This window comes from Crocodylus siamensis, chromosome 4, assembly GCF_052110815.1.
Source record: "Crocodylus siamensis isolate JL-2025a chromosome 4, ASM5211081v1, whole genome shotgun sequence".
Taxonomy (NCBI): domain Eukaryota; kingdom Metazoa; phylum Chordata; order Crocodylia; family Crocodylidae; genus Crocodylus; species Crocodylus siamensis.
The window spans coordinates 12,045,647-12,064,776 of NC_143398.1; the positions used below are offsets into that span (position 1 = coordinate 12,045,647).

General features: G+C 42.0%; 1 protein-coding gene across 7 annotated transcripts in view; it reads right to left on the minus strand.

Annotated features, from left to right (window-relative positions):
- Positions 1 to 942: 942 nt before the first annotated feature.
- UPF2 (UPF2 regulator of nonsense mediated mRNA decay) overlaps positions 943 to 19,130 on the minus strand; it is a 110,630-nt gene continuing 92,442 nt past the window's right edge. For 6 of the 7 annotated variants that reach the window (XM_090041782.1, XM_090041777.1, XM_090041781.1 and 3 more), the window contains 2 exons: positions 16,697 to 16,817; positions 943 to 2,227 (listed from right to left, as the gene is read on the minus strand). In XM_090041782.1, the coding sequence (XP_089897908.1) occupies positions 2,218 to 2,227; positions 16,697 to 16,817 (131 nt within the window). In that variant the 3' untranslated portion in view covers positions 943 to 2,217. Of the gene's footprint in view, positions 2,228 to 16,692; positions 16,818 to 19,130 lie in introns of those variants that run through there. The other variant, XM_090041783.1, reaches the window with a different exon arrangement.

A 19,130-nucleotide genomic window follows, 5' to 3' on the forward strand; every position in this document is an offset into this window, starting at 1 on the left:
ATGTAGATGCAGTTGCACCAGTTAAATAAGTTATATAGGTGTAGAAATCCATTTCCCTTTCTAAAAATGTATAATACATAGAATAACAGAAAATTAGGGTTGGAAGGGACCTCAGGAGGTCACATCTAGTCCAACCCCTTGCTCAAAGCAGGACCAGCCCCAACCAGATCATCCCAGCCAAGGCTTTGTCTAGCTGGGGCTTAAAAACTTTCAAGGATGGAGATTCCACCACCATCGGTAACCTGGTCCAGTGCTTCACCACCCTCTTAGTGAGAAAGTTTTTCCTAATATCCAACCTAAACCTGCCTTGTATACTAGTTTAACTGTATCCACATTAAAGGAATTGTGTCACTTGATACAAAAGAAAAGATTGTGCGTCTATTTTCAGTCTTATAAAAATTTAATTTAGCATCTTCAAAATAAAAAAAGAGGTTTGCTTTGAACTGTAAATATGAAACACTGAAAAAAAACCAAAACAAAAACCTAGCCGAAACCATGCCCTGGCCTGTCTCCAGCTGCTGTCTCTCCACTCTGACCTCTGTTCCTGTCTTTTCTCCCCCACAAGGACACAGGAGGGTAGAGAAGGAACAGGACTCTGGTCCTCGGAAGCTTGTTGAAGCAATTCAAGGGAGAGCCCTGCTCAGGTCCTAGAGCCATGGGACAAAATATGCTCTGGCAGCTGGAATCTTTAAAGAATTTAGCTGCCAATCTAAATTATGCCTATGAAACATTTATAAACAAGGCTTTTTCAAAGGCCTTTAACAGCCAAATCTGGCAAAGGGCACAACTCCCCCAGCCAAATTTCAAGTCCTCCCTCTAAAAGTCTTGAGGCACAAAAGCTTCCCAATGAAGTGGACAAGAATTCTCTTAATACGGGCCAACAACATTTTGTTTCAGAAACATTTATTTCAAAGTGAATGGAAAGAGACAGACAGACACCAATTCTAAATTACAACACTTTATTGCAGCATTGGCAAAGGTCAGATTTCTGAAGCTGGTGAAGATCGGGCGGCATTTCTGTGCGAAATGTTACAATTTTACAAGTCTCTTTTTATTCTACATGCAGAAACCAAAAAACAGTGGTAAAAAGAAGTTTTAAAAGAGCTAGAAAAAAAAGGATTTAAATCGAGTAGTAGCATACTGATGTGCTCTTTAACTGAATGTGTTACACCTACCTGAAAGCAAACAAAAAACACAACTATACTAATAAATAACAGATTGTCAGAAACGGAGCAAGAAACCTCATTCTACTTCAGAAAAAAAAAAAACCAAACAAAAAACCTACTTACTTCCAGACTTTGTTTGTTTTAGACACAGAGGCTTATCAACCCATGAAGGTCAACAAAACATTGGGACCCACTCCTCGATGTCCTTCTGTCATGCTGACTGGCACATTTTGGTTTTCAATGATACTTACAATGGGCTCAACTATATCCCCGTTCTTAGGCTGGTGTCAGGCTGTTCGAAGCAGTCTGGGTAAACACCCTCTGTTAACAAACTTCACATTTTGTTTTGTTTTGTTTTGCTTTTGAACCTTAATAGACAATTTTCTCCTTGGCTCTGTTGTCCCCCCTCCCCGGCCTCCCTCCCCACTTCTTTATCTTGTAGAAAAAGGTTATTCCTAAAACAAAAGCCCTCTCTCTGTGGAGTATCTGATGTTTGGTAATCAGTCAGAACGTTGTTGTCCTACATATCAGGGTTTGCTATTAGATTTGTACTGCTTGCTCTACCGCTTTTCTACTGCAGATTCGGAGCCCCCAAACGAATATTCTTCCAACACAGAGTGCTCAATTCAGAGACAATGTAACTCGCAGCCGGTTTTGAGCTTTGTTTTTCCCTACCTGTGCCATCAAAACCTTTTCCGTTCCAGTGTCATCCATTCTATTTTTTAGTTGCTTTGTTGTAACTGAACTGCTCACTGGTCAAGTTAACCATCTCATTTGTTTACTTCCATCCTCATGAGAAGATTAACCCTCGCATGGTTCCCATAACAAAATGCTTTTTTTTGTAGGCCAGGACTGGAAGCTCCCACTTGTTCTGTTTTTAGTGGAGGTTGGTGTTTCTGCCCCATGGCCCCAGCCTTTCTCAGGTTTCGATTCTGAACTCTCTAGACTGACATGCTGAGATGTGTCCACTGCTCTCATTTAATTGCTGGAGGACTCCACTATCCACAACATCAGAGATACAGGACCTAATGAAATGACGCTTGCTGCTGGATCAACGTCTCCTGAAAAAGGAAAAAAAAACAAAGAAAACAGTTATTCTTGAAGAACCAGAACCATTCAGTAAGCAAGCCACTGACTCCTGCATGTACAGTTCAGTTTAGTGGCCATAATGCCACCTATATTCCATATGTCCATCTTTTCTACTTTATAGGCACTTTCAACATTTGTGTGCGCTCAAGGCAGGCAGACATTGGGTCATGAAAAAAAAATCGTGTTAAAATGGCAGTAAATTTATTTTATACTTACTTAAAACAGCTTTTGCTTTCCTGCATAATTGTTTGTATTGTACATTTGGTGAAAAGTTAAAGAATAAAGTAAAGATGGGCTTTCCAGAATCACAAATGTTGCATGATCTGACAAGCTGTGAGGAATACTGAATTTGTACGTTCTCCTCTGCGTGAAGCAGTTCTTGCTGGGCAAAATCATTTACACATTCTCAAGCATAAGTGTGGATTACAAGATTTTACCCATTTGCAAGGATGTGATATAGAGGAAGCAAAGAAAATAAAGGCAGTTTTCATTTCTAATGCAACCCAGGCATGATCTGCTGGACCTGTACCCCATGTTAGGGTTACATTAAACTATATATCTAGATTGAAAAAAAAAAAAAAAAAATGTATCTTTGTCTGATTTCAGGTTATGCTTTGTAACATTTTATCACAATTTTGGAAGCCTGTACAGTCATTCTGTATTACAGGTCCTAATTACAGCCAGCAATTCTTAGCTTTAATTGGAATTAGTAAAATGGCCAAGACAGAAAAAGAAACATTGTAAATTAAATTTTAAAGGATTACAAAGAAGTTCCCTGGCCCATATACTGAAGTCTAACACAATAAACAAAAGAACTAGTATTATTTATGCTTCTGACTAACTGGTAATCTCATTAAGCACTTATCTCACCCAAAAAAAAGATGATCCATGTGCTATATCCTGGCTGTTAGACCAAATGTTGTAAAAACAAAATGTTAGATGTGTGTTACTTCAAAATTCATGACATGCAATTTAATTATTGCACTGCCTAATTATTTTTTCCAAGTTTCTATCATCATTTTGCAAGGCTACCTCTAGTATGATCATGCATTTCTGTCTGTCCTGTTACATGTAAATAACAATAGATACAGAATAGACACTACGATTGCATTAACACTACAGTTAAATCTTTTTTGTTGTATCTGGCTTATTTTAACTGTTCAGTTTAACCTTACATTACAGTGTTTCGCAGGGATTATTTTTTTTACATGCAGTACACTCGTAATACTGTATCTTTGCAAAGGGAGATACTTGAAATCTTAGCATATTTAATTCAACTTAATTTGTAGAATGCTATGGAATTTAGAAATTTTACAAACACCTTAAAACGGTGGGATTCTGCCTCTTCACAATTCCTTCTGTTCTCTACTGAGGTTGCTTTATTTATTTTTATTTTTGTAAGGTTTTACTGCACAGTTTGATTGATTAATCAAATGTCCCTCACACAAAAATATCCCCCAAAATATCCTGGTGTTTGTGAGAAATAAAGTGAAGAATATGCTATTCTTCCTCCTCCTTGTATGATTTCTCCCAAGAGCAAGGTAAAAGGAGGCTGCTAATAATCAGAAAAATACTGAACACATTCGAAATAATCTTTCAATCACTTCTGAAACTTTCTTAGTAAAAAGTAAAGAAAGTCCTTTAAGAAATATTTCCATGCAGTTTAAAAATCAGAGTCATGTGTTATACCATGGATCTACCCTAGCCCTTTGCTCCCCCACCCTACCCCGCCAAATCGTCCCGTTCCGAACCACCCCCCCAACCTATTTGGCAAGATAAAACAGACAATTTTTTTTTAGATAATTACGAGCATCTACTATTGGAAATGAATCTGTTTTGCCATTTTGCTAGCTCTTTTTGTAACAGAAACAGTTACTTTTGATTTCTATAAGAAGTTTTTACTCATACTTCCCAAATATTAATAATCAGTAAATGAGAAATATGCAGAGTTCACTTCAACTGCCAGTGCAATGCAGCTGGGTCTGGAGAACAACTAGAAATGTTAAAAGGTGCACAGGAATGCTGAACTACAGTTTTAGGTTAGGAAGTGAGGAAGAATACAGCTTACAGTTGAAACGGGTAAAATTTAGGGTGGTAACACCAAAAGTAATGATCCAAATGAAAATGTGGCCATGGTACCCAGGAACCTCATTCCTTGAGACTCACACTACTTTGCTGCATACTAATCTTTGATACCACTAACTATAATTCCAGAAAAGGAGACAGATGATATACCAAACCACAATAACATTCTTATGATCAGTTTATACACCAAACCCTCAAGATGAAGTTATAAGCTTCTCCTGAATTCCTCCTGCTCTTCCACAAACCACAACTCTGTGCCCCTTTCATTTTGCAGTAACTTCTTCCTTCAGGTGTGCCAGGTACCCTCCTGCTCCACCTCCAAATACCTCCTCTCAAAACTCACTTTTTGGTTTGCTTTCCATAACTACTCTCAGCTTCGCTGCTGTCTGTTCCCTCTCTCTCGCCTGATCATGTTAAACAAAAACAGGAACGACATGAAACAGAGACACAGTGAGCATCTGATTTCCTTTTTAAACAATGCTGTTTCACGAGCACTTCTGTCCCCAGCACTCTTTACTTTCTTCAAAACAGCATTTCCTTGCTTTATTTCAAGGTCGTCTGCATGATAATCTAGGCAGAGACACTGTTTTACAAGTGTTATTAACACCCATGATATTGTATAAATAAGCAGAGTTAACATTATATAGACGGAGAGAAAGGAAAACCACAGGAGAAGAAACCATCTTAAAACCTGAGTTCAAGTGTTTGGAACAGAATACCTGTATGACCTTGTGCAAGGCAAGGATTTCTAAGGGTGCTGCCATTTAATGGACCAACGGTATAGTTGGGATAGAGCTGTAAGCATTTGCAAGTCTGTCTAACTCTGTTCCAACTGATCAGTTGGTCCAGTAAAAGGTATCACCCTAAGAAATCCTCGTCTCTTGCACAATTCATGGACCATCATGGCTACATCATCAGTGTATGACCCTGTGCTGCTTATTCTCTCTGTGATTTATATTCCATCTGTGCAATGGGAAAAAATAGACGTGCCGTATCTCATGGAGATGTTTTATTATGAGGCACTGAAGTAGTATGATAGTGGTGGTTACGGACTTCACTACGAACCTATGAATACATCTGCATGCTGTACATCAGATAGGGAGTCTTAGGTGACTATTTATGCTTGGCAAGTCTAATCTAAACGCATTAATAATTTTGAAGCTACTGAAAGGCAGCAGATCTCAAAATATATTTTCCTTATGTTATATGCTTCTAAAATTTTATACTATTTTTTATATAAAATAACGATAGCACCAGACTACAAACAGTGGTCGCCCATCTTCATGTATAATAGGTCTGCTTTTTGGCCTGTCATTTATATTTCAGAACGTGTATTCCTGGTCTATAATACAGCAAAACACTTTGTTTCTAAGAGGTAATCTTGCTCTGCCTCCTGCCTGATCAACCATAGTTTGGGAAGTTTTTGTAAGATGAGAGAATTTAGTACCTTATATATAAAGTTTTATTATTAACAAATGGATTTAGCCACACAATCCTAGACTCTCCCAGATAATAACTCTATTATGAGCAAAAGTTTTAATTATTTTATATGCTCACATATACAACAATAAAAAAAATCCTTACACAAAACCAAACCACAAACCTAGCTGTCAGCTACAGTATATCTGCTAGATTATGCAAAGAAAATGACTTGGGGGTGAGGTGTCAAGGATATGACCCATGGGTTAGATCCACCCATACAGTCTTATCATCTGGCCTACAGTGCTCTCTGCAAGTCTCGGATGTGACCCACATACCACATGCAGTATGGATTGAGAAAACCAAGAGAAGGCTGTGAAAAGAGAATCAAATGAGAGTTTCAGATGAAGCACTACTGGTGACATGCCAACATAAAGCACTTTACCTAGTTTAGGAAAATGATTGTTTACAGCCAGTGCTAAGACTAAAAACAATAATGCAGTTACAAGTTTCAGCAGAGTTCCCGCCCAGAACTATGAGAATAAAAGAAAATGTGGTCCAACTGGCCAAGACTGCTGATCTTTAGAGTTTATAAAGTTAAAAGAAAATACAGAAATTAGGGGTGCACTGATAAAGATTTTCTCGGCCAGCACCGATGGCCAATTATTAACCAGCCATATCAGCTGATACTGATCCGGTCAGAATATAGCGTGGCAGCTTGGAGAGCAGCATCCTGCCAGTAAGTCTGTGAGTGGGCGAGAGGGAAGGGACGCAGGGGAGAGGGTCCAGATCAAGCCCCCACCGTGTGGGAGGGAGGGAGGAGTGGCAAAGGCAGGCGCTACCCAGCCAGGGTGGTGAAGGTGATCCCACGGCAAGGTGGAGGGCAGAGCCATGGGTTGCTTGTCCAGGGGGCACAGTGGGAGGATGGGCAGCTCCCTGCCATTGCAAGCACCCCTGGGAGAGGCATGGGGGGCATGTGCCCCCCTGGACTTGTGCAGAGGCAGTGGGCTGCACTTGGAGTGGGCAGGGGCAGGGCAGGTGGCAGCAGCAGCGCTGGGGGGGTGGCTAAAGGGTGGGCTATAACCAACCCCAAATTACTTGTAGCTACCCTTCCCAGCACCACCACTGCCTGCCCTGCCCCCACCCACTCCAACTGCAGCCCTGGCCCAGGCTCCCCCCTCCCCCAACCAGGAAGAGGCCAGCGCAGCCCCTGGCCCAAACCTGTAATGGCTAACCCACCCTTGCCCTGCACACAAATCCAGGGGGGCTCATGCCCCCCATTCCCCCCTCGGGGCTGCATGCAGCAGTGGGGAGCCACCTCTGTCCCTGCACACCCTGGATAAGCCATCCACGGGTCCACCCCATGCGGTGCCCTGGGGTTGCATTCACCACCCTGGTTGGGCAGCAGCTGCCCCTGGTCCCCCTCCCTCTCTCACCATGGGGGGGCCTTGAACAACCCCCCCCCCTTTCCTCTGCCACTCCCTTCACCACCCAAGACTTACCAACAAAATGCTGCCCTCCACCCTGCCAGACTGCATTTCTGCCCATGTGCATGCTGTGGCTTTGCACATGCACACAGCATTTAAAATCGGTGACATTATCAGCTAACACCAACCAAAAAAAGCCAATTGCCGAAAATGTTAATTTTCCTTTTTATCGGTGCTGATCATATATGCGACCAATACATCGGTTCACCTCTAGCAAAAATACAAGAATACCAATCGTAAGAATAACTGCATACAATGAAGTATATGCCTTGCTTAACAGCACAAACAGGAAAGAATCAATGTTAGATTATTTTTCCTCATTATCGATGCTTTCATTTCTCACCACTGATATTCCATCTTTATTATGGGATTTTAAAGAATATTTGGCTAATCAACTCTCAACATCCTGTTATTGTCTTGATACTTCATTTCTCTCGTTTAATTTAGAAAAATGAGACTCGGATATAAAGTAGGCATCTTGAAACCATCACGAAAAATGGTTTCCCTGAACTCTATTTGGAGTCAGTCAGAAGGCAGCTGCAACAAGCATCATCATAGCATATTAGGTAAACAACCCTATGAATAAAGGAGCTCTTAACAACTCTGGATAAATTGATGTTTACTGTTTTCTCAAACAATGCCTTGGAAGTGTTTTCTTTGAGGTAAAACATAATTAGTTCCTCTTTCCTTGATGAACTTCTGAAACAACAATTAGTCGTTAAGGTACTGCCAATAAAGTTGGATTCTCCACATCCTTCTCCCCCCCCTCCAATGAACTAGAAGTGGAAGATTGCTTAAAAAATAACTATTTTTCTGAGCTCAAATCCCCTTTTTTTGTGATCTTGATTGCAATGATTCACTAAGTCATTTCATCTCTTGCTTTAAAAATGCAAATTTCGTAAGTGTGGATTGTATACACTAGGGTTGGACACTGGGGCTTGGACTAGGTGACCTCCAGGCCTAAAGCACAGACAGTCAAAAAGCCCGAGGTTGAATCAATTCAATCTTTGCAGCTTAGTCTAAGCTGCACAGATTGAACTGATAGCAAGTGAACAGATATTCGCTTTTGATTCCGTAAATGCAGCCACATGCCTGCACTGGCTTAGGCCAGAAGCCAGGGGGTGATAACCCATGCTTCTCCTCTTGGCTGGAGCAGATAACTTGGGCCAAGGCTAGCCCACCCTGCAAGAGATGGGGGGGCAGGGAGGCTTGCAAAGGACGTACAAAGCATCCTGAGATGCTGAAAGACTGGGAGTTAACCTGAATCTGGAGGGGATCTGGGACAGAGTTCAATAAACCTAAATCAGTTAAGTCTGATACTACACCCATCCAGGTGGATCTTAAATTGGTTTTGGCCATTTTGAAAACAGTTTATGTGCACTGAACTTCTGTTGTGTTACATATTTGAAGTGGTTCCAATTACTTCATAGATTTCATACACATTAGGGCTGGAAGGGACCTTAGAAGATCATTGAGTCCAGCCCCCTGCCCAAAGGGCAGGAAGTCAGCTGGGGTCATAGGATCCCAGCAAGATAAGCATCCAATTTGCTCTTGAAGGTGTTCAATGTAGGTGCTTGAACCACCTCCAACAGCAGGCTGTTTCAGACCTTGGGGGCTAAGACAGTAAAGAAATTCTTCCTTCTGTCCAGCCTGAAACGGTTTCACAGTAGTTTATGACCGTTTGACCTCGTCATCCCTTGGGGTGCTCTGGCGAACAAACATCCCCCCAGATACTGGAGGTCACCTCTGATAAACCTATAGGTGGCCATCAGATCACCCCTGAGCCTGCACTTTTCCAGGCTAAAGAGCCCCATGGCGCTCAGCCTGACATCGTAAGGTCCATTTTCCTGACCTCTGATCATGCACGTGGCTCTTCTCTGGGCTCTCTCAAGCTTCTCCACATCCTTTTTGAATTGTGGAGCCCAAAACTGGACGCTGTACTCCAGCTGCGGCCTCACTAAGGCCGAGTACAAGGGGAGAATGACGTCCTGGGATTTGCTTGAGAAGCATCTATAAATGCAAGCCAACGTTTTGGTCACTTTACTAGCCGCAGCATTGCATTCCAGGCTCATGTTCATCTTGTGGTCAACCAGGACCCCCAAGTCTCTTTCTTCCGTAGTGCTAGCCAGCATACCACTGCCGAGCCTATAAGGATGCTACAGGTTTTTCCTTCCCAAGGTGGAGAAGCTTGCATTTTTCAGTGTTAAACACCATCAGGTTCTCAACCGCCCATTTGCTGAGCCTGTCCCGATCAGCCTGGATCACCCACCTGTCTTCTGGTGTGGATGTTTTGCCCCAAAGTTTGGTGTCATCAGTGAACTTGGCTAGTCCGCTTCTGACTCCAATGTCCACATCATTAATGAAGATGTTGAACAGTATGGGTCCAAGGACAGAGCCTTGGGGGAACCCACTGGTCACAGGACATTGTGATGAGTGACTTCTATCTATTACTACCCTCTGGGTCCGACCACGGAGCCATTTTTCCAGCCAGTGGATCGTGGTGGACCCAAGGCCACAATTGGCCAGTTTCGCCAAGGGGTGATCATGGGATACCAGATCAAAGGCTTTTCTGAAGTCAAGATATATGACATCAATTTCTTCTCCCTCGTCCAGGTGATAGGTCACCTGGTCATAGAAGGAAATGAGATTGGTCAAGCAAGACCTACCCGCAACAAACCCGTGCTGGCTATCCCTTAGGATGTTGGCGTCAGCCAGTCCAATAAGAACGGCCTCTTTAATAAACTTTTCTAAGACCTTCCTCGGGATAGAAGTTAGGCTGATGGGCCCATAGTTAGGCGGATCCATTTTCCTCCCTTTCTTGAAGATAGGCACCACATTGGCCTTCTTCCAGTCTTCGGGCACTACACCAGAGCGCCAAGAGTTTTCAGAGATCCGTGCCAGAGGCTGGGCTACGATGCTTGCCAGCTCCTTGAGCACCCTGTGGTGTAGACTGTCAGGGCCAGCTGACTTGAAGGGATCCAACCTCTCAAGGTGTTCCTTCATGAGGTCAGCATTTATGGAGGGCAGGGGATCTCCCTCGCCCAGACTTCCCTGTCCCGTAGCGGGCATGGGCATCCCATGGAATTGATGAAAGACCGACGCTAAGTACCCATTTAATAGGTTGGCTTTTTCCTGGGCGTCAGTTGTCAGTTGCCCCATCTGGTTCAGCAGGGGTCCAGTGCTGCCCTTGCTTGTCCTCCGGCTCCCCACATATCTGAAAAAGGACTTTTCATTGTCCTTGATGCTTGAAGCTAGTTGGAGTTCAGTTGCAGCCTTGGCTTTCCTTGTTTGCTCCCTGCAGGACCGGACCAGTGCAAAATAATCCTCCTTGGAAGTGAATCCCTCCAAGTGAATACTTATACCTGTTTATGCATAATTTCTGTCCCTAGCCCAAAAAGGTCCCTTCCAACCCCAATTTTCTATGATTTATACTTCATATCTTAATATTATTCTCATTTTTTATTTAAGAAAATTTCAAAAACTTTACACCAGCTCCTTTCTGTAGACACACAGGTAAATGCCCATTATGTCCCTGAATTGAATCTCTGCCAATTCGAATTAGGGACTGAAGCTTTGTACAGCCCTAGTCTTTATGCCCAATCAGTCTGAGGTTTCTACTATAATTCTGGAAACTTCTTCTTGCAGCACACAGCAAGTTCGCCAGAACTTCACACCTCAGATTAAATAAGTATGAAACCCAAAAGCAACAGCAACATACTTTAGAGTCATTGTCTGAGATCTTGCAAGAACTTGACTAGAAGTGAGATGCTTACCAAAACAACCAATTTAGCTGTACTTAACTCCCCACAGAATCAACAGAACATTCAAGGAAAATCTTTTATTGTATTTACCGTTAGCATTTTAACTACTCCGACATCACAGTAAAATGTCAAGCATAAACATCTGAACAGACATAAGAAACAAATAAAAAAAGTCAGGCCTCTACATAGTTATGGGAATGCCTCCCCTCTCTTAGATGCCATCGTGTTCCCTAAGGTCAGCTAAGAGCAACCTCCTGCAATGCAATCTGTGCACCCAGTTAGGTTGTTCTCAGTATTCCCTCCTTCTTTTGGTACGTCAGAGCCTGAGGTTGGACATCTACTAAAGGCCCTGTAGTAACAAACTAGATACACCATGAAAACCCTGAAATTGTTAATATTTGTTATATTATTATTATTATTTCTAAAACTGTAACATAACCCTGAGGTCAACGCAGTATAATTATATGGGAAGATGAAAAAGGCCATGTTAAGATTGCTCAAACCAAAAATACTGAAAGATACCAAGCACTGATATTCTGACAGTTTTTAACTATATAGTACAGAAAATAGAGTATTTCTCCCAGAAAGTATTTTTCTGAAAAGAACTTGCGTCAAATTTGGATATTAAAATCAAGACAATTTGTTCAATTTTATTCTATTGCTTTTTAAAAGTAAATCTCAACACTACGTTGCTTAAACTGGAGCCTTCTGTGCTAATACTGCCAGTTCTCTTGTGGCAGGAGTACCACTGGCCAAACACGGCCAAAAGCACCAAAAATTAAAACTCTGGCTGTGGAGCTAGAATGTAAAAGCTTCCAACTCAGGCAACTCAGGTCTGATCCCTGAGCATAAATTTAACTTTACACCCATGCTACTGACGCCTGCATAAGAGTAGCGGCTAGTAATTAAAATAACAAACATCAGAAAGATAATACTGCATGTGGGAAATAGCTGTCAAATTTATCTCCTTTGCCAGACTGAAGTTTCTCATCAATTATATTTAGAAGAACATTTGGAGAGTAAAAACATTCCCAAGTAGTACTGCCACAATGAAGTTGGGTTTCCCTGCCAAATCTATCAATAGGATGGTTAGATCTCCATAGCATAGCTACATAGCTTTTAGACACATTACAAACAGTATTTATGCCATAATGTATTACACTAAAATATGGGTGAAACACCTAATTCTTCCATTGTTGGCATACTGCTTAAGAGACAGACCCCTCCTAGAAAAATTAGTTTTAAAGCATTTGTAGAATTGTGATACTCAAAATGTTTACTGGCTTGGATCTCAGCAGGAACTAAAAAAACCCACCCCCTGCATGCCTTTCCTAGCACAGCATATGCATCACTACTTTCAGTAAATACTAACATTACTTAGCACTGATTAAATACTGCTGCAAACCCTACTGCTTGCTAGTCTGATCACTAAAAGCATACAAGAAGAAAGACTAAAAAACAGAACACCCATGAAACAACAATAAAAACATGCCACTTTACTAATTCACACTCTCACATTAGAAATCCTTGCTTACAAAGAACACCACTTTACACCACAACTCATGTCACTTAATGAAAGGGATAACTTATGAAATAAAGTATTACCAAGAGAAAGAGTATAACAATCTGCCTGTCAATGGGTGAAGTGTTCTTCAAGTCTTTGCTCACAGTTTCAGGGCCTCTTGCTTATAGCATAATGAATATTTTACAACAAATATACCAAAATGTAAATAAACTCTTCCCTAAATGGGACTGATTGAAAGCATAGTGGGTAAGGCACAGCATCATATAAAACTAAGCAGTGTGGCAAGTATGCACTCTGGAACTCGAAAAACAGGCATCACTGATAACTCTTCACATTGGAAAAAAAGTCTCATCTAGCTCATTGTGAAGGCCTAAAATTTATATATTTCCCTAAAACTTTAAGCAGAAGTATTTCAGTGGCATTTAGAAATAGCTGTTAATCTGCAAAGAACTGCAAACTCCAAGTAGATTTATGTTTCGTATCTTGAGTGGTAGTTTGCATTTAAAAAGAAAACGCCAGTGTATGTAAACAGCATGTGTTGAAAAAGCAATGTGTAAGAAAATTAATATACTGTTAAATAAATATTAGCAGAGGTTGCAATAAACTTCATGGAGGCAAATGATCAGAGCTTACAAAATGAAGTCGGCTATAAGTCCTGAGAAGACTATACCAATATGCAAAGTGTCCCTCTCCAAATTCAATGGGCTATTATTAGCTATTGTTCTTAGGAAAGTCTCCAATATGCTTAAAAGTTTGTAGAGATTAAGTGTAGTCTAGTTTTCAACTATAGTAAAAATCTCTCATCTATATATCACTGTCTGCCAAGAGAGGGAGAGGTAACACCGGAGGAACAAAGAAAACACTTTACCAGGAAGTCCCACTGAAGACAAGGTGGCAAGGATATTGTACTAGGACAGAGGGCTCAATGTTTTAGTCCCTCAGCCAGGTGAGTGGTGTGGGGCTGGTCTGTCATCCAAATGAGGCCTCGTGCTACCCCTGCCTGCCAGGATTGGGCCCAAGTCCCTGTGCACCAAATCTAGCATTCAGTGCCATAGGCGGCGGGGGGGCGGGGAACACGACTAGCAGGGCTTGCCCCCCCACCAAACGCAGGGCAGCAGTAAGGCTGCAAGGCAGCCCAGCCACAGGCTTCTGGTGGCTGCAGCAGGGGTAGGGAGGGAGTGGGAGTGGGGCACCATGAGCAGCTTGTCCAGGGGGTGCCTGGCATTGGGAGAGGGTGGAGGCTCCTGCCACTGCATGCACCCCAGGAGGGCATGAGGGGCATGTACCCCTTGATCTACCCAGGGGGAGGCGGGCTGCCACTGCAGGCTGGGGTTAAGCCAGGCTCTTTCCGGTGGGGGTCTGGGTTGGGCTGTGCCCAGGACAGGCAGTGGTGGCACTGGTAGAGGGGCTATGGGAGGGCTGCAATCATCTCCAAAATTTGCCATAGCCCCCCCGAGCCTCCCTCCAAGAGCTGCCACTGCTTGCCCTGAGCACAGCCCAGGCCAGACCCCTGCCAGAAAGAGCCCAGTTTAGCCCTGGCCCCAGCCCCAGCCCACAGCTGCAGCCCACCTTCCCCTGGGCAGATCCAGGGGCACATGTCCTGCATGCCCTCCCAGGGTGCACGCAGTGGCATGAGCTGCCACCCTCTTTCCACATGCTGGGTGCTCCCCAGACAAGTCACTCGCAGTTCCATCCCACGCCCCGGGGGGCAGGGGGGGAAGGGAGCTGAGTGCATGGGCATGCGCACACATGCTCAGCCCCCCCAAATAAATTTTTTTTTCTCCCTCCACCCTATGCTCAGTGCCTGTGGGCCTGTGGGCCTCTCCATGAACCAATGGGGAGCCCTGTAGGCTGCATGACAATGCACCGGGGCCAGGTACCCTCTGTACCAGAGAACCTGGGCACTTAAATTGTAAGCTTATTTTAAATTAGAAGAAAGGTTCCTCATCTGCTTCTCTCATCTACCCAACCCCAAACTAGTCGCCCTGCAAAAAACACCCAGAAGCTTATCCAAAGCGCACACTTTAGACAGTGTTCTGCATGTAAGCAGTTTTCCCTATGCACATATCTAAGGCCCCATTTGTTTATCTTCACTGCAGAATTATATCTAGTTACCTACACTAAAGTTTGCTTGGCCTGAGTGAAAGTGGCTACACGCCAACCACCAGAGCTGTACAGGATGCTGCTACTTTGAGTTACAGTTTGTACCACGCATGCTGCTTGAAATCAGGATTTCTGCATGGGGAAAGAACCTCCAAGTTCAGGGTAACATTCAAATTACAACTTAGTTTGGCTTCACAATAAAGACTGAAGCATACAGCAAACAAACTAGATAATTTTAACAGAAAATGATTTCTCTCTTGTCAGTAAAAGGCTCCAGGTACATATTGTAACTCACTTCAGCAGAAGCCGCTCAGTTTCTGTTTTCTCACTAGTATGAATGGTTATATGACACCTCATAAAAAGCCTAAATGTTTTCATAATATAAAGTTTTACTAGGTTGTCACAGCTATTTTCTCCTCTACTTTTACAAGACAGTGGGACTTCTACTTAAGGAAAGATTTTTTTTGCTTTAATTAACTTATTCAAGAAAGCCTAGAAAAGATTTCTTTTCTAGGTCTTCAGCATAATTTGTCACCAGCCTCAGGGCTTCACTTTCTTTTGAATCAAATATAAGGGAACACATATGGCTTATTGGTTTAGATCACTGGATCAGTCCAAGACCCCACCTTTCACTGCGGCTACGTTTCAGTGCTTCAGAAGAGCAAACCTACTCTATAAGCTTCTCCAGGCAACTGTGGAACTTACAAAAACATGGGGGGTAGTCTCTTTCAATACTGTACACTATTAGTTGATCTCTTTCCATTAGAAAGTTCAGTTAGGTCTGTATCATTTTACTCCATCCTACAACACTGTAGGCATTAGTCACTATTTAAGCATATACAATCAGTTTTTAAATGATGCCGACATGCTTGTCTAAACATCTTGCTGGACAGTGTATTATCAAAAATTATATTTCCTTGGGAAAAGATAGGCGAGTGGTGCAGAGCTGGTCTGTGCTCCCTGTCCCAAACAACATAAAGACAGCATTATATGACAGAATAAGGAGCAACAGTCTCAAGTTGCAGCAAGGGAAGTTTAGGTTGGATATTAGGAAGAATTTTCTCACTAGGAAGGTGGTAAAGCACTGGAACAGGTTACCCAGAGAGGTGGTGGAATCTTCATCCCTGGAGGTTTTTAAGGCCTAACTAGACAAAACCTTGGCTGGGATGGTCTAGTTGGAGATGGTCCTGCTTTGAGCAGGGGGCTGGACTAGATGATCTCCAAGTCCCTTCCAACCCTAATTTTCTATGATTCTCTATCAAGCAACATTTTCTAGTCACAATTTTTTGTACCTCCTTGCTCTTAATGGACAAAATTAACAGTAATTTGGAATTAGTTTGAATTAACTTACTTTTGATATAACCAAATCTCTCTCTCTCATTGCCAGATCGGTTCATTCCAGATTTTAGAATGTTTTTGGCATATGAACCCATTACTTGTCTCCAACTGTATCTGTTACCTTTTGGGGAAAAATCTCCACTGTTCTCTTTTGAGGTGAAAAATTACAGAACCTTCTGTATTTCCCCTGAAACATCAAAAGCGGATGTTTGACAATAAGCCTAAGTCTCTTTACTGCTGAAAGGGCAAACTAGAATACTTTTTTCATTCCAGTATCTGGTATGTATCCTCCATGTTGCAAATCCAATGAGGTATTTTGGACCCTATCCCTCCACTTTGCTTCTATTTATGACTTCTAATGCAAACGCAGTGCTCTTGAACTTACAAGTTCAAATTCATGACACATTATAAGTTTTTTTATACTTCTTCCGCTTTCCGTGGTGAAGAAAAGAACCAGTGTCTCTCTCTCTCTCTCTATTCTTTAACAACAATTTACAAACTGAACGAGGGCTTTTTGATCCTGACACACTGCCTCCCTGTCAATGGCAATATTACATAGTCACAGAGTTACAAATACGCTGACCAGCAAGGTATGTTAATAACTAGTAGTACACTAGAATACTACTAGTATACATAGAAAAAGGTTTGCTTTCAATGCATTGATCTTTATATAGTAGCTTGCTTAGGAGCAAAATTGACCATTTTAAATAACAGTTGTCCTACCTCCCACCAGTTTTAAAGATTAGATCTGCATTAGGCGCTCCCTTTGGATGTTGGTAACGAGGCCGCCGTTCACGATTAGTATTTGCTGGAGCTGGGCGCTGTGCCAGAGACTGTAACATTTCTGTAATTATATACAAAAAAAATTAAACAAAGTTTAAATTCTCATAAACAGAATTTAAACAGACCAAATATTATAGCTACATTTTTGTAATACTTGTGAATCAAACTTTTTTTTTTTGTACACACAACTGCTTTACTGTTTTGTATACTGAGGACAAAATATTCCTCAACCCACCCTACTAATGATCATAACAGAACAAAAACAAACCATTTTTAGAACTGCATAGGCAGCTCTGATACGCACAAACAACGTTGTGACATGTTGTCCTAAATTTGCAGATGCTGGGTGGTCAGAGAAGCAGTTGCCAGGACAGTTCATCATCTGCACTTAAGAGGGTTAAGACCTTTTCTGTCAGATGCTATAACCCACCAAGCCTGTGTCACTTTGTGCTAAGATTATGGCAGTGCTATGAATAAGGTGACCTTATTTTTAAAGGCAGTTTGGGACACCCTCCACCCCTGACCTCCAGCTGCTGCTCAGGAGGGTGCCAAAAAATAATTTTGCCAAGGGCACCACACACACATGACCAGCCCACAATCACAACAGTACTCTCCCCCACCCTGCCCCAGCTAGGAGGAACAGTGCCCAGCCCAGCTTGCCCCCCACCTCCAGCCACTGCTCAGGAGGAGCCCAGCCAGGCAGTGCAGGCAGAATGGTGCCAATTCAGGACTTTGTTTCCATTTTCACCAGCTGGACAGGGCACTAGAACTGCCTACGAAATCCAGGACTGTCCTGGCCAAACAGGGATGTATGTTCACCCTAGTTATGAAGGACCACACCTTACAAATATTTAAAAGTGGGAACAAGTGAGGAATGCAACTTCCACTTAATCAGTCACCTAAACATCTTTGTATGGGAAGGGAAAATATTTATCTAATATGATGGGAACTGGATGCTTCCTCCAAAGTTAACTGCTATTTGATAATCAGTATTTTTATAAAATACACCATGGTAAAAACATATACTTCACAGACCAGAAGGGTGGGGATATAGTAACATGTTTAGCTGAAAATGTTTAGTTCTGACAGGCCATCTGTGCAAGGATATACACTGCTCAACAAAACAGAAACAGATGGAATAAACAAAGGGGAAAAGTGGAATAAGCTGTTAAAAAGATTACTCTTCAGCGTCTGCTGTCGGGGTCGCTAATCTCCAGTAATCTCATTGTCCAACATCTGCTAAAAGTATAATGTATTCTTCTTGTTAAAATTCTGTACTGTTTATAAGAGTCAATTATTAAGATTTCATCTGTTTACACAAGTGAGCGGTTTCAATGGATGTCTGACTACACTTATTCACTCTGAAATTACAGGTTTAAATGTTCTAGTGAAATTACATTAAGGTATCTGATTTTTTTTTGGGGGGGGGGGGGATCTGATTGGCACTTGTTATTCAACAACTGGATCCATGGCCCATCTCTCTCACAGCACAATTATGGCCATGGGAGGGATCCCTGCAGGAAGGGAATAGCCGTGATCCAGGCAGGAGCTAGAAAGAGGTTATGAAAGGCAGGCAGGCAGCTGTAGGAACTGGACCATGTGCCTGCCCCTTTCTCTTGGGCTTGATGGCAGAAGGATACAAATTCTGTAGAGCAATATCAGCACTGAAATCAGGGAAAATAATGGGAAGCAGAAAATGGCAATTTGAAATGAAGGGTGGGAAGTAATGGTTAAAAACTGTAAGCATGCAACACCAGCTATTTTGAGAATATTATAATAGTAATGTTTTTAGATGAGAATTATACAACTACAGATGTGTAAATGCAGAAATTCTAATTTAAATTTAAAACTTCATCCACTTTCTAAATACCATTTTGACTTTTTAAAGTGGAAGTAGTCTACTGGGTTTTATTACTTATACGAGGTGCTTTAAGACATTCCTTCTCTAACTCACATTCACAGATGTGGTAAGCTAGCCCATACCACTTAAAACAAATGTATATACAGACTGTAAAATGTTACTGATATGTTGTTTACATAAAACTTGAAAAATGTCTTCACCCTTTTTAAAATTCCCCTGGAAGCTTGAAATTGAAACCCGCCACTTCTCCTTGGTATATGCAGAAACTCTAGTTTATTACTGAGGGTTAACCCGTCAAGAAAAGCAGGCCACTGCATTAAGAAATTTATACAAACATGAGAGAAAAAAAAAAAAAAAAGAAAAAAAATTCACACTTTTGCAGACAACATATACAGATTAAGGGCCTAATAAAATAGAACACCACGTCCCTATTTGCCCTAGCAGTGCTAGAAAAAAAATGGATACAACCAGATTTTTGCTGTAATAAATCCCTATTTTAAAGGTTATTTCTTT